This window comes from Narcine bancroftii, chromosome 5 (genome assembly GCF_036971445.1).
Source record: "Narcine bancroftii isolate sNarBan1 chromosome 5, sNarBan1.hap1, whole genome shotgun sequence".
Taxonomy (NCBI): Eukaryota; Metazoa; Chordata; class Chondrichthyes; order Torpediniformes; family Narcinidae; genus Narcine; species Narcine bancroftii.
In genome coordinates, this window is record NC_091473.1 from 170,606,122 (window position 1) to 170,622,817 (window position 16,696).

General features: G+C 39.8%; 1 protein-coding gene across 7 annotated transcripts in view; it reads left to right on the forward strand.

Moving 5' to 3' along the window:
- LOC138764182 (protein bicaudal D homolog 2-like) overlaps nt 1-16,696 on the forward strand; it is an 82,265-nt gene that overhangs the window by 11,895 nt on the left and 53,674 nt on the right. For all 7 annotated transcript variants that reach the window (XM_069939748.1, XM_069939745.1, XM_069939746.1 and 4 more), the window contains exon 2: nt 4,104-4,316. In XM_069939748.1, coding sequence (XP_069795849.1) covers nt 4,104-4,316 — 213 coding nt within the window. The remainder of the gene's footprint in view (nt 1-4,103; nt 4,317-16,696) is intronic.

Consider the following 16,696-nt stretch of genomic DNA (forward strand, 5'->3'; position numbering starts at 1 on the left):
CTAAATTCTGTTCAATCATCTATTTCTGTATTAGGATCTTGATAGTCTAATGTTTCCTGGTTAACTGCAGTCATGGTTGTAAGGATGATTTCCCATATGTTTTCCTCTTGCATAGTAAGAGATTGTGAATTCAATATTATTTATTTTGCAATTCACAGAAATCACCTAAACTTGTGACATGAACAACTATATCATCAAAAATATATTACAATAGTATTTTGCCAGTCTGTTAAAAACTTTTTTAACTTTATCTGCATATGAAATTGATTCCTTCATAATTTGGAATACCATGGATATCTTAGTTTTCCCATGTGCTTAAACTTTCTTTGAGTAAATCTTGAATCAAGGTCACAACGCAGGAATAAAACGCCTTGCAATTCATCAAATCCTTGTTGGTTCTGAAGATTAATTCAGTCAGTTCTATTTCTAAGTTTTTTTTTCCATGGTCCTGTAAATTATTTCTCTTCAAATGGCTTTTTGGTTCTCTTTTGAAAGTCTTGATTTGACTCTATTACCTTAAAGGAGGCCTACAAGCTGTAACCTTGGGTGTTAAGGCATCTAATACAGTGCTCTCTATAATAGTTGGGACAGACTTTTTTCCCTTTATTTACCTCCATGGACCACAGTTTTAAATTTATAATCAAACAATTCACATGTAATTAAAGTGCACATTCCAGATTTTATTCAAGGTTATTTGTATACATTTTGGTTTGACCATGTTGAAATTACAGCAATTTTTATAAATACTTCTCCAATTTTAAGGGCACAATGTTTGGGATATTTGGCATCACAAGTGTTTGTGATTACTCAGCTACATTTAATGGCTTTAGGTGAAATATTAAAGGATGCTTTTTCACTCAGAGAGTGGTGGCAGAATGGAATGATCTTCCAAAAGAGATAGTCGCAGCAGGGTCCCTTCTGTCATTTAAGAGAAGGTTGGTTGTGTAAATGGATGTGAGGGGTTGGAGGGTTATGGGCAGAGAGCAGGAGGGGGAAGCTAGTGGAGTTGTTCAAGTGAACCGGCGTGGACTTGAAGGGCCGACATGGCCTGTTTCCATGCCGTAAACAGTTATATGGCTTCATTGGTGCAGGTATAAGAGAGATAGGTTTTCTTCTGATCACCTTTGGAGTTTGTAGTGGCCATTTTTCAACATGAGGACCAGGATTGTGGCAATGAGAGTTAAAGGAGACACAAGGCTGAAAAACGAGAATAAAATACTAAGAGACAACACACAAACCTGAGGATTACCAAAATTAACTGGAACATCATTAAAAAGTAAGAGCATACTGGTTTGCTCAGTAATCACAAAAATGAAGATCTCCACTGCTGATGACAGAAGAATTCTCTTAATGAATAAAAATCCCCAAACACCTGTCTGACAGATCAGAAACGCTCTTCAGGAGGCTGTTGTGGATGTATCAATGACTCCTGTCTGCAGAGACATCATGAAGAGAAATACAAAAGCTACACTGCAAGATGCAAACTACAGAAACAGGGTGGCCAGATTATAGTTTGCCAAGAAGTATCTAAAAGAGTCTGTGGTATTTCAGAGAAAGGTCTTGCAGACAGATGAGACCAAGATTAACTTGTAACAGAGTGATGGCAAGAGCAAAGTGTGGAGGTGTTAAGGAACTGCCCAAGATCCAAAGTATGCCATCTCATCTGTGAAACCTGGTGGTGTTGTTATTATGGCTTGGGCATGTATGGCTGCCATGGGTACTGGTGCACTTATCTTCAGTGATGATCTAACAGCTGATGGCAGAAGCAAAATGAATTCTGAGGTGTATAGAACCATCGTTTTGCTCAAGTTTGAGCAAATGGCTCCAAACTCATTGGATGGCACTTTATCCCAAACATACTGCAAAAGCAACAAATGTGTTTTCAAAGCTAAAAATTGGAAAATTCTTGAATAGCCAAGTCAACCACACAATCTCAATCCAATTAAGCATGCCTTTCATCTGCTGAAGAGAAAACGTAGGGGAAAAGTTCCCAAAACAAGCAGGAGCTGAAGATGGCTGCAGTAGAAGCTTGGCAGAGCATCACCAGTGAAGATGCTCAGCACCAAGTTTCAAGCAGTCATTATGCAAGGGATATGCAACAAAGTACTAAACATGACTACTTAAATATACATCCCATTACTATGTCCCAAATATTATGGTGCCCTGAAATAAGGGGACTATATATAGATATATATATATATCTATATATATGAAAATTGCTTTAATTTCAATGTAGTTGCACCAAAATGTCTACAAATGACCTTGAATAAAATCTGGAATGTGCACTTTCATCACATGTGAATTATTTGAATTTAAATTTAAAACTGGAGCACAGGGACAAAAAATGGAAAGAAGTGTCTTTGTTCCAAACATTATGGAGGGCACTGTTTTTGCTTCCTCTACCAAATGGATATTTTTATACGTGGTGACAGCATAATATACAAAATTAGAAATGCATTATGACAATTGACTTTTTTTGACAGTTGTCTTCACTCTGATTGGATCTGCTCATGGTCTCATTGCTTGATCCCATCATAAAATGAAGGTCAAGCAGAGAAGAGTCTCTTTGGACAGCTGCATTTTAACAAGATGTTCCATGGTCCCTCGTGATCGATAGTCAAAGGATTTAATGAGATCAAAGGCCATGTGGAAGTAATGTTTAGATTATTGGGAAACTGTCCAACCTAATACCAAGGTAATTTAGAACGCAATTGTCAAGTGTAGCATGTTGGCACATACTCAGAAGTTGATCTCCAAGGCAGTGTTGACCTGTTTGAGAGTATGGGCCTATTACTTGGCAAATACAAGAGAAGGGTCTGGAACTACAATATTCTAAATCATCACACTGTTTTCTGACATCTAAAGGTTGAAAATGTGGACATTCCCATAGATTGAGATATACCTTCAAAAAACATCTCAATGGACTTTTTCCAAAGTAATTGTATCCATCTTGAATCTCCTGTGTGGTAGCTTACAACTGATGGTAATTAGTGAGCCCACAACTGACCTCGTGGCAGTGCAGATTTATGTGAAATTAGATTGTATAATTGCTGGCACACTTTTATTTCTCTTTTGCCATAATATTGTACTTTGCCTCCAACATATTTCCTATTGGATTAGTTACAAAATAAATTGGAACATTTAAACTGCATTGCGTCCATTCCAAATCAAAGACCTCTCTCAGCTGTAGTCAATAGGGCACAGACAAGTATTTGCATGTTTGGAGCGCAAGCTCCAAATCATCATTCAGTTCTTCACTCAAGCATGGTAGAGGGAGTGTGATGGGGAGCGGGGAAAGATTAGCAGGGGAAGTGATGTGATGCAGTTTGCCCTTTGTATCCATGTAATTGAACTCCTCTTCCTTTCCACCTTTGTCGTAGAACTTCATTGTCTGATGGTTAAAATCTATGATGAGACCCTGGAAACTTGTGGACCACTTTTTGTCTTCAAAGCCACACTTTAACATGGCAATAATCATGCATGAAGAATTGCATTTGATGCTTTATATCTGCATTAAAAATAAAGCAAGCTAAATAAGTGAACAGTACTGATGGGAAGACTTAAAAATAGTGTATATAATACAGGTCTCCCCTGTTACATCTGGCTGACGTAAAGATATGTCATAGGTACGATTGAATTGAGACAAGAATGATAAATTTGTTGGTTGTGGTCATCTTCTACAGGTTGGAAATGGTATTTCTGTGTGCCTTCTCTTCCTATCCACCCCATCCATCAAACTGCAACAATTTGGAGGTGGGTTGAACAAGTCGGGGAGTGCTAATCACATTTGCTCCCTCTCCCATCAGGGCTGTTTCTTAGATTCTGTCCCTTTTTTTTAAACGACCAACTTGCAAATTGTCTGGCTATGTACAATTCTCAAGAATGGAGCACGAATAACCTGCAGACTGCCTGTACTGCTTATATGTATTCATGTAATAAAGCTATATTTTTATCTACACACTTGAACTGGGCAATAATCTCTGGAGATTGTTCCTAATTGCCTTGCAGTATACCTCTTCTAATTAACTGCTTCTTGTCTGAAATATTTTTAAGGTTTAACTTTTTCTGTAAGTTAATTGTCGTTTGTTTTATTATTCTTTCAGGCTTTTGGTCAGGCATATAGTAACCACAAAAAAGTAGCAGCTGATGGAGAGAGTCGTGAAGAGTCCTTGATTCAGGAGTCTGCTTCTAAAGAGGCATATTATGTGGGGAAGATTCTGGAGTTACAGACAGAACTAAAACAGATGAAAAACGTGCTTACCAATGCCCAGTCTGAAAGTGATCATCTAGCTTCCATCACACAACAGCTAAAAGAGGTAATAAAAATTGAGCAAACAAGAAATGAACTATTCAATTTTATTGCCATACCCTTGAAGCTTGTATTGGGAATGTGCTATTTCTTGCTCAACGTCAGAGAACATCTGTATTTAAATCAGGAAAACCTTGTATTTGATTCTTCAATTTCTGCTAAAATAACAAGTAGAAATGGCAGTAAAAAAAAAACCTCAAAATTAGTTATATTCTAATTTATACAGACATAAAATTTGAAGGTGATCGTAATGTACAAATTCATACCATTTTCTCATCACCCTAAATCTGTTCCGACTGGGGAAAATCAATATGAGAAAAAGTAAATATTTGTGCCAAGGGATATCTTGCGATTCTGAGTCTCAATAAACTTTTTCTCTGCATGTGATTTGTGTCTGAAGTTTATTTATTGTTGATGTGCTTTGTATTCTTTCAAATATAATTGTCCTTCATGAGGAAGTGATACAAAATCTTGCTCACCCAGAACCAGAGATGCAAAAAAAAATCACTGTCAACACTTGTAAATATAACCTCTTGTGTTTAAGGTTTGTGCTTAATTCAGTCTTCATTTGATGATAGCATTTTGGATAACAATGAATTTGAATGAAAGGCAAATTTATATTGCAAAAAAAAAAATAGCATCTAAAGTTGTAACGTTATGGATTTAATTCTCACAATTGACAAAAGCAGCAGACTTCGTCAGACCCCAGCAGATTTGAACAGATGATGCATAGTCAAGTTAAACACCACAGGAGTTTCAAACGGCCATTTAAACTGAATGAAACAAAAGTTTGCAGACATTGTGATAGTCGTAAAATGCAGCATGAGGAACTCAACCGGTCTTTGAGCATACATAAAAAGCAAAGATATATTGTGTTACTAGCATCCAACATACAGGCCATTTGACACAGTGGGAGATGTGAAGAGCTAGTGCATGGGCCATTTGAACACCACAGGAGCTATGAGCAGCTGACCCATGGGCCATTTAAGGAAGACCCAACCACAAGGACGCAGAGGAGGGCTACAGGTTAAGTTAACATGCTGCACCCGGAGGCTTCTGCCCCGTACCATCCTCCTGGCCTCCGTACAATCCTTAGAAACCAAACTCAATGAACTCTGAGCCAGATCACAAAATCAGAGAGACTTTGGGGGAGTGCTGTGTGATGTACTTCACGGAAACATGGCAAAGCAAGGATGTTCCGGACACAGCTCTACATCCTTTGGGCTACAACCTCCGCTCCGGTGTGCTGACTGGACAACAGCATCATGAAAGCTGAGGGGAGGCAGTGTTTGTATCATCGTCAGTTCATCATATGGCACAAACGTCCCAGTCCTGCTCCTCTGACCTGGAACATCTGGCGATCAATGGCTGTCCATTCTATCCATTGAAGGAGTTCATTGCCGTCATCATGCTGTCTTGTGGCTGCTCATCACAGTGTCAGTCCTTCCAGTGCAAGCCCAATGTTGGCCTGTGGCGGTATGTAAATCCTGCCACAGGCTAACATTGGGCTAGCACTGGAGGGACTGAGCAGCCACGAGACAACACTTCCTGATCCTTTCCCAAACATTGTAGGAATCATTCAAGCCACTCTGAAGAAGTCTGTAACAAACTACTACCAACACATATACCACCAGGAAGAATGCCTATGAAGTAATGGAGCAGCAGCACTTCGGCAAGTCTGATCATCTGGCTGTACTTCTACTTATGGCGCACAAGCAGAGACTGAGGAATACAGGACCAGTGGTAAAGATGGGATAATTTTAGTAGAGGGAAGCAGAAGAGAGCCTGCAGGATTGCTTTGAATCGATGGACCAGACCATATTCAAGGACTGATTCTCAGACCTGAATATGCAACAGCGTAGACCAGTGTGAGCCCATGTGCACATACCGAGAGTTCCCCAATCTGAAACCTTTGATGAATCGGAGGATTCGTAATCTGCTGAGGGCGAGATCAAGGGTACTTCAGGCTGGGGATCCAGATCTCAACAAGAAATCCATGTGCTTCAGGCTGGGGATCCAGATCTCAACAAGAAATCCATGTGCTTCAGGCTGGGGATCCAGATCTCAACAAGAAATCCATGCACAATCTATTGAAGGCTATCTCTGCAACAAAGAAGCAATTCTAGAAGAAGCTAGAGACAGATACATGCCAGCAATGGCGGGGAGTGCAGGCCATTACATCCTACAAAGTCATGGTGAATGCATAGATGGCTGTGATGCTTCATTACCTGATGAGCTGAACACCTTCTATACCCACTTTGAGAAGGAGAACTCAACATTACCTACTCGAATCCCTACAAAGCCCAAGGTCCCTGTGATGTATTTCTAAGGCCGATATCAGAATATCATTCAAGAGGGTGAACCCTCGCAAGGTGTCAATCCCTGTCAGAGTACCTGGCAAGGTGCTGAAAATCTGTGCCAACCAACTAGCTGGAGTGTTCATGGATGCTATCAATTTCTCATTGCTGCAGTCAGAGGTTCCCACCTGCTTCAAAAAGGCATCAATCTTTCTGGTACCCAAGAAGGGAGCGGCCTCAATGACTATTGCCCAGGAGCACTAATATCTACTGTGATGAAATGCTTTGTGAGGTTGGTCATGACTAGAATTAACAAGTACCAAAGCAAAGGACCCACTGCAATTCACCTATTGTCTCAATTAGTCCACAGCAGACACAATATCACTGGCTCTCCACTCTGCTCTGGATCATCTGGAAAATAGCCACGTGTACATATGGCTGCTCTTCATAGACTACAGCTCTGCCTTCAACACCATTATTCCCTCCATGCTGGTCAACAAGCTCCAAGGCCTTGGCCTCTGCACCCCCTTCTGCAACTGGGCTTTGACTTCCTCATCGTAAGACCACAGTCAGTACAAATTGTAAACCACATCTCCTCACTGTTAATCAACACAGGCACCCCTCAAGTATGCATACTTATCTCACTGCTTTTTCTCACTATACACCCATGACTGTGTGGCCAGGCACATTTCTGAGGCTGTCTACAAATTTGATGACACATGGGTTGTCGGCAGACAACAATGAGAAAGTGTACAGAAGGGAGATAGATCAGCTCGTTGAGTGGTGTCACTTCAACAACTTGGCACTCAACATTAGCAAAACTAAGGAGATGATTATGAACTTCAGGAGAAAGTCAGTAGAACATGAAGCAGACGTCACTGAGGGGTCAGCAATGGAGAAGCTCAAGAACTTCAAATTTCTGGGTTGATGCAATCACGAAGAAGTCTCACTAGCGGCTCTATTTTGTGAGGAGTTTGAGGAGATTTGGTATGTCATAGCAGACTTTTGAAAACTTGTATAGCTGTACTGTGGAGAGCATTCTGGCTGGTATGGAGGTGTCAATACTCAGGGCAAGAAAATACTCGTGGGATGCTCACTCTGTCTGCAACATCTCAGACACCAGTCTTCACTCCATTGAGGATATCTGCAAGGGGCAGTGTCTACCCTCAAGTAATCCCACCAACCAGCCATGTCATCTTAACTCTGCTACCATTAGGATAAAGGTGCAGGAGCCTCAAAATGGACATTCAGCGGCACAAGGACAGCTTCTTTCCTTCTGCCATCAGAGAACTGAATGAACGATGAACCACAGATACTGCCTTGCTTTGACTTTTTCTTGCACAATTTTTATTTATTTTGTAAGTTGGTTTATATCCTGTGATACTGCCGCAAAACAACAAATTTTGTGACGTTTATGACAATAAATTATGATTCTGACTATCCAAGTGCCTGGCAGTAGGTTCACTGATCAAATTCTTTACACCACTTCATTTGATTGTGTCTCAAGGATGGTTCAGTACTCATTGGTCATATGAGCATTCCAAATAATAGATCTGGGTGAAGTTGATGTTCAGCTCCTAATTTAACCTACACTTGTTGTAAGCAATTCTCTTGGAAGCTGTTCCAGATTATTTTTGGACGTACTGGGGCCTGAGATCTATTTCTGCACCAACAACACAAGAAAAGGTTCATGTGAAAATGTTTGATTCCACAAGGATATTGATTTAATTTTTGAATTTCGAAGAGGTGACTGAACCTCAACATTGGCTAAAAAAAGTGACAGCTCTACTTTTATTTTTTTCCTCTTTAATTTCACTAAAATGTTGATCACTGTACCTCTAATTGTATTTGGTGGAAATGTTTGTCGGCATCAATTTATTATTGCTCCTCAAAATACTTAATCTGACGATGTTGAAGGTTGGAGAGAAGCATAATTTGCATAAGAAACAGCATGAGTAGGCTCCTCCACTCTGTTCCACCCTTCTCAAGAATGATCTTTGACTTCTCTATTTTGTATAAGTCACATATACCCTTGCTTTCCTTTTTGGTTCCCTATCTTGGCCTTGTATATTTTTAATAGCCAATTGAGAATGCTGTCCAAGAAAGTCCAAGAGATTCCTCAGCCTTAATGTTTGGAATTGTGTGCTGTGATCTTGCTTCTCGTTTGCGACTTCCCCCATCATGGGTCATATCTTCACAACATCCACACTTAAATTCCCCTAAGCATGAACCTCCTGTATAATTGCGGGAAGACATTGTTGCTCTAGTACTTCATTTACTTTACAATAACGATCAACATACTACTGTATTTCTATTCATAACGCTTGATGTATTTGGTGCTAACTTTGTATTTCTTGTGTAAATATACCTGGATTTCTGGACACCAATTAATACAATATAGTTTGACACTTTTTAAAAACAAGCTTTCTATTTGTTATCCCAAAATGGATTGTCTTGCCTTTCACTTGATCTGGTAATTCCCTGCGGTTTCATTTCCCATTTTCTCAGACAACCAATAAACACATTTGGCTATTTGAGTCCATGCTAATGTACAGCACAATCCCATTTCCTGTATTTCAGCAGACTGTGTTTGCAATTTCCTTCTAAACAAAATTAGATGCTAAACTTGAATTCAGGTTTATTATCACATGTAGCAAAATGCAGTGATAGTTTGTTGAGTGTACATTCCATCAAGACATCTCATTCATTGCAAGTACAGTACAACGAGAAATCAGTTCTTTCAATTCTGTTGTTGTCCCATGATCATGAATTTACAGTATATATGTGGTATGACATTCAATGCTGGAACCAGTCTTTGTTTGGCCTTTTTTTTTAGTTTCATATTCATCTATATTTGTCTGTTGCGATTAAGTCAAGAGTAGATTCTCTCTATTTGGAAAACTTGTCATGTGTCACCAGAATACCTTTTTTAAAATTATTCACTTATAACCCTTCCTTGCCTGTCCTTTTTTCCCCCATTCCTTCATTTTTCACTTTCTTCTATTGCCAGAGAAAGATATTCTTGTATTAGTAAAATGTGCTTCATATTTTGCAATGGTCACAACAGTTTGCATTTAAGTATAACCTTTTTTATGCAAATTTTACAATATTTCATGAGGGCTTTTAGTTTAATTTTCAATTGAACCAAAAGTGGTAATAACAGGGATGCCTGTTTTATTTAAAGGATAATAAGATGGAAAGGAGATTTGAAGTTTCGGTTCAGGACCAATAGTGGAGTGAAGGAATTTAATCCTTCAGTAAAATTTTAATCCATGTAGAGTTCCTGGAGTGATGGCATGTTACAAGGAAATAATACCCAAAGTCTTTAAAGGTTTTTGATCCCTGGGAGATTAGAAAGTACAGGAGGATTGTCTTGGATTTGATGTTGGAAAATGTATTAAACATTTGGATGTTCACACTCTTGGAAAATAGGAAGTTGATTGGGGGAATTGAAATTCTAAGGCTTGGAGAAATGGGTGAACATTTTGGAAGCAGCTAAAATCTGGAGGTAATGCAAGTGGGGAAATGCGTGTGAATGATCTTTATGGTGCCAGATTGGCATTCTTTGAGGCAGGAGTTTTGTGATCATTTTGAAGATTTTATAAATTCACACAAAATAATTGCTTTTGAGAAATTCATTGTCAGATGGGAGTAATTGAAAATTCAATAGTGAAACAATATGGTGCATTACTGTAAGTTGCGGTACCTTGCTATCATTTGAGAGAAGTGGGTGTCATGGAACCATATGGCATAGGCACAAGTCCTTGGGCCCATTGTGTCCATGGTGATCAAGTATTTATCCAGACCTTTTTCATTTCAAAGTTCAAATTTATTGTTAGAGTAGATGACAGTACATATAACCCTGAGATTTTTTTTTCTGCAAGACAAGCAGAATTTCTCATTACTCTAAATACAAAAGAAAGAAATGCATACAGATTGCAAACACTGAAAATAAATATGCAGTAAAAAAATAATGTGCAAAGTAAGACTCCTTAAATAAATCTCTGAATTTAGGAGTCTGATGTTCCTGAACCTGGTGGTGCCAGTCTTGTGATACCAGTAGCTCTTTCCAAATGACAGGACTGAGAACAGAGCATGTCCTGGGTGGTGTGGATCCTTGATAATTATTGCTGCTCTCTGATGGCAGCAGTACATTTGATGTTCTTTATGATGGGGAGAGCTTTGCCTTGTGTTGGGCTGTATCCACAACCTTTTACAGGGTTTTCAGAGGTATTGGTGCCCCCATACCAGGCCATGATGCAGGTGTGCACACACTTCACTGCACACCTGTAGGTTTATCAAGGTTTCTGATGCCAGACTGAGCCTCTGCAAACTTCTGAGGAAATACTGATATGCTTCCTTCACGATGGTGTTGGTTTGATGGAACAGCTTTAGATAGCATTCACAAGCATTGGGTCAATAGACTGTGTGTTGCCAATTCCAGTCTAGAAACAGTGGTGAGAGAACCTGCTTCCATTAAGTGCATTCCAGATTCCAGCCACTCTAGACAAAAAATACTTTTTTCCCTCCAAACCCCTTTTTATCTTGCCTCAAATCTATGCCATTGTAGCGGCAGCTAAACAGAGTCGAAAGAGCGAGACCAGTACTCACTGGGCTCATCTGCACTCCAGTTGTTTATTGCAAATTCCTGCATTGCGCCTTAAAGCCACGGATAAGTCCTTCCCTCACACTGGAAACCACGTCATGATGTTGCCCCACGCACATGTGGACCTGACCCAGGTGACGGAAAAGACTATACTTGCAGTGCCATCTTGACGTGGCTGCTCCGCTGCCACGACTGTAACACAGAGCTGGTTCGCCTGCTGTCAGAGATGTGCACTGCCACACAACCACACACCACCCCCGAACCAGCGATAGTATGCTGTGCCCCCGAATCCTGTGTTGGTTTCACCTTAGGGGGACCTGCCCCTATGTTTGGCTGGCTGTAGGGCAACTGGCTGGCTGAGGTCGAGCTAAGTGGGGTGAAGGCAGTTGGCGCGAATAGTTCCTCCCTCCACCCAATGTCGAGTGTGAATGTGTTGCCACTTCTGTGGTTCACCTTGTAGGGTCCTTCATAGGGTTGCTGGAGAGGGGGGGGAATGCGCATGTCTGCGAACGAACACAGTCAGTTGTCTTTTAGTCTGCGTCATTGTATAATGAGATGCAAAATTGTGTACTTTTGCGAAAAAATTACATATAGTTTAAGGAATAGAGTTGAAAATTTTTATAGTATTTGGAAAACCATATATGGATTTTATGGATAATTTTCCGTCCACCTTCTATCTTATCCATTTCTCTTAATTAGTAATTTTTAATAACAATTAATGAATGTCTATGCTAATATAATTGTATATTAAATGGCAGGTGTTTCTTCTCTTACTTTTGGGTGGGGGGGATGGGGAGAAAGTACTTTTTTTGTATCATTGGGCTATGGATATTTGATTAATGATGCAAACAATTAAATTTTTTTAAAAGTCTGTGGCATTGAGGTGGGGTGGTGTCCATGGTGGGAGGGTGGCTGTGGTGCGAGGGCTGCTGCTCCATCTGGGAACGCGTCAGCTGATTCATTCTCTTTTGGTGCGCAAGAGAATGACCGCCTTCACTGCGACCTTGTGGGGATTGCTGAAATCCACATCATCTAGCAGCAGCTGGATGTCATTGGGCATCTGGTCTAAGAATGCTTGCTCAAACATGAGGCAGGGCTTGTGGCCCTCTGCCAGTGTGAGCATTTTGTCCATGAGGGTAGATGGCATCCTGTCCCCTAGGCTGTCCAGATGCATAAATCTGTGTGCTCTCGTGCATCAAGAGAGCCCGTAGGTGCTGATGAGGAGCACCGTCAAAGCAGAATATTTACCTTCCTCCGGTGGGTTCTGTATGGGGTTGTCAACTCTGGCCACGATTTCTTGGTCCAGGGAGCTGACGACATGGTTGTACTTGGTGGAGTCTGAGGTCATCTGCTTTATCTGGAACTGGGTCTCTGCCTGAACAAACCAAATATATGGGCTAAGCATCCAGAAATTCGGGAGTTTGAGGGCGACTGCACTGACTGCTGCAGCATCCATAATATGAAGTCCAGAGACATCTGGACCTGTCGGGGTTACCAATGTAATGGCAACAAAACTGAGTCAAAAGAACGAGACCAGTACTCAGTGGACTCATCCGCACTCCAGTTGTTTATTGAAATTTCCCGCGCTGCGCCTTAAGGCCGTGGGTAAGTCCTGCCCTCTCCCCAGAAACCACATCGTGACATTGTCCTGCACGCGTGCGGACCTGACCCGGCCAGCAGAAAAGACTATCTCAGCGACACCATCTTGACACGGCTCCTCTGCTGCTGCAACCATAAGATGCGGAGCCGGTTCACCTGCCATCAGAGATGTGCTCTTTTTAAATATTTCACTTAAGGGAAAGTTTCCACAATCTATCCTTTCTATGCCCCTGACAATTTTGAACAGCTCTATTAGAGCTTTTTTTTGATCCAAATAAAGCAAACCCAGATTATCTTCTCCATCTTAAATGAAATGCTTTTTCTTGTATAAAAAAAAATATTTTGTTGAATCTTCTCTACATCCTCCACAATCCAGTCATCAACCCTTTTACAGTCTGGTTGCCAGAACTTCATCTGTGGCCTAAGCACTGTTATTTACAGTTGTACCTCAATTTCACTGCTCTTGTTCGTAGTCTATGCCTCAACTAATGAAGGCTCAAATCCACTAGACCACTACATCATCTGCTTGAATGTCGTTAGGTATGCTTGGACTTGTAGTCTGCAATTCTTTTCTCTCACAGAACCATGAGGGCTTATGGCATTATTTTATTCCTCTTAGAATTCACAATCATGGACTTTGTTAGGATTAAATTCCATCTATCATTGCTCTGCCAATCTTTGCCAAATAACCAACATCTTACTGCAGCCTCCAACTATCCTCACAATCAAAGAAAGTTTTTTGTCATCTCAAGCTTGCCAGTCATACCTCCTGCATTCATACTTAAATAATTCATGCATAACACAACAAGGATCCCATTATAGACCCTGTGGTCACAGGCTTCCAATCAAAAAAACAACCCTCCACCATGACCCTCTCTCTCTTATTGCCTAACCAGTTTTGGATTTAATTTGCCGATTTGGCCTGGATTATATGGGCTACAAACCTTTGGACCAGTCTCTAACGTGGGGCTTTGTCAAAGGCCTTGTTTGTCCAATTATATGATGTGAACTCCACTGTTCACAATTTCATTCTGTTGCTACTTTTTGATTTAATCAAATTGGTCAGATGGAATCTGTCCCTAATAGTCATGTGAGGTATCTTTGATTTATCCTTGACCTAAAATATTCAGATTAATCCCATCCCTCAGAATTTTACCAAAGACCTTCCCATCCCTGACATTAGATTTACAGGCCTGTAATTACCTGCTGTTCTTAAATAAGTGTACCATGTTTGCAGCTGAGGCCTTAGCAATCTTCTTACCATCCTTTAGCAGCTAGGATGCATCTCATCAGGTCCTCATTGATATGTCCACCTTTGAGCTAGCTAAGATATCAAATACATTGTTCCCCCACTTTGAATTTTCAATCACATTACTTGATGAATACAGGTGAGAAATGTTCATTTACGACATCTCGCTCCATGCAAGGATTGCAATTTTGGCCCTATTTTTAATTTTTTTCCCCCCTTTTATCTACTTAGTGAATTGGGGTTATTCTTAATTGTGTTTCATTTCTAACCCCCCCCCCCACCTTTCTGTCCTAATTTGTTTTAAGTACTCTCCAACAGTTTCACTGCTCTTGAAGTTCCTCCCTGATTTTCAGTTTTCCTACACCTGCCAATTCTTCAAATTTAAATTTAAACATGCAGCTTGGTTAACAGGCTCTTCAGGCCCATGAGCCCATGCCACCCAAATACAAACCCTGTACGTTTTTGGAGGGTAGGAGGAAACCCACACAGACACGGGAAAATGTGCAAACTGCTTACAGACAGCACTGGGTTCCCCCCTTTTTTTTAAAAAAAATCCTTTTCTCAATATCCTTTCCATCAGTGTCACAATAAAGTTGAAATGAAAAACATCAAGAGTCAAAAGATACTAATTAGATCCAGTGCTGTCCCTTCTTTAGAAATTGCTTTGCTCAGGTTTTAAAAAATAAATGGCTGCAAGAGAAATAATTAAACGTGTATTTTCAACAGGGAAGATTGGAGAGAGCAACTCTTTTTTAAAAAGAAAATGCATATTATTTTCTGTTTGACTTATTGTGAAATCCACATGGCTGGTGCAGTTTTTTTGGCCCCTGAGCCACCCAATTAACCTCCAACCTCCATATGTTTCAAACAGTAGGAGGAAACTGGTACCCCTGGAGGAAACCCACACAGACGTGGGTAGACAGAGCAGGATTCGAACCCTAGTCCTTACAGCACGGGATTTTAACCCTGGTCCCGATCGCTGTAACAGCATTGCACTAATTGTACTGTATTTTGGTTGATTTGACGCTTTACTGTATTGATTACTGTCTTTGGAAAAAAAAGCTCTTTCTCTATTAATCCTTGTTCCCTGAACTATTTGGTCTCATCTCAATTGTTGCAGTGGCCTTTAATGTATCATTTGATGCTGGCTAGAAAAGCTTTTGTCATTATATTCTTTTGCTTTAATATCATTTTGGACTTGACTTACCTGGCAGATGTTTGACTGAGATTATCTGGGGAAAATTATATTACATTTAGATTGAAAACTATTCTGTTATTACAGAACTCAATTTCTTTGTTTAACTTGGATAACCAATTTACTAATGACCACATTTATCTATTGCTGTAGAATATTGATAGCCAAAATCTTAACATTTGACTACCTGTAGTGATCAAATTTGGTTTGTTTCAATAATTGTTTCTCATGGTTGTTTCCAAGTAATAAAATATTTTCCATTTAGAGACAGTCTGGTTCTGATCTACTGTTTAAAAATTAATGTAATTTATAATTGGAATCATCAACTTTATTTCTCTCTCTGCTGTTTTGTTTTGACCTGACCTAGTTACAGAGTTGTTTGGCTTAATCTTCCCATTTTTGTGCAGATTTCAGCATTTTCTATTTTCATTCCATATTTTTTAATCGTGGTCATGAATTAGGTTAGCTATTCCAAATTTCAAATGTTTTTTTAAAAAAAGACACCAATTGCCCTGCAATCATCTGCCTCCTCAAAGCATTTCATATGCTTGCAATAGTAGATACGTATGTAATTAATTTGTGATTCTACAATCATTTTTCACTGTACACTGGCATTTTAATCTACATTCTGCTTTTGAGTAATGAATGAAGTCATTCTTATGGTATGGATTAATAAAATTATGATAAAATACATCTTAAAAGGGATAAAATTGTGAGCTTTAGTTGTTAGATCACATTTCACAAACATCTCAAATGCCATGCAGGAGCAGACTTCATGTCTCAAATTGGGTTTGCTGAGACAATGGGAGAGTACTTGTATGAGACTTGCTGCAAGACCCAATTTCATTTGAGTACAGAGTTCAGCCTATTCTAAACCCTTGTAGTCAATTACAAGAGGCAATGGCAGGTTATTTTGTTCCTTCTGAAATAGGAGGGGAAAAAAGAACTCATTGTGCTAATCTGGAAAAAGAGATTATCTTTTGGAAAAACCCACGAGGGGACAAGTTTCTTCAGCAAGACAATTCAGTGGCTGATTGAAGGAGATCAGTTTGTGTGTGTCCAATAAAGAACTAACATCTCTCTGAAACCAACACAGACCTTCCTGAGCAGTAATAAGTTAAAGCACCAGAGCCTGGTGAAGATGATGTTTAATTCTGTGCACAGTATGGAAGATTGTCTGATACCAGTGAATTTGGAAAAATGAATGATTGGACAGAGAAAAAGAACTTTCCTGAACATAAACATTACATAAACATGTGCTTAAAATTTGAAGGGGGTTAAGTAAGGAGAGTTAAGTTGATAGAAATAAATTAAATATTGATCTTGTGTATTAAGAAAATAAAACCATTTTTGATAAGTAGTTATTTTCTTGGTGAATTTATGTTGCTGCTAATTTTTGAGTCCTTTGGGCTTGAAACACCATGAAGGAGTGTTATGGTGC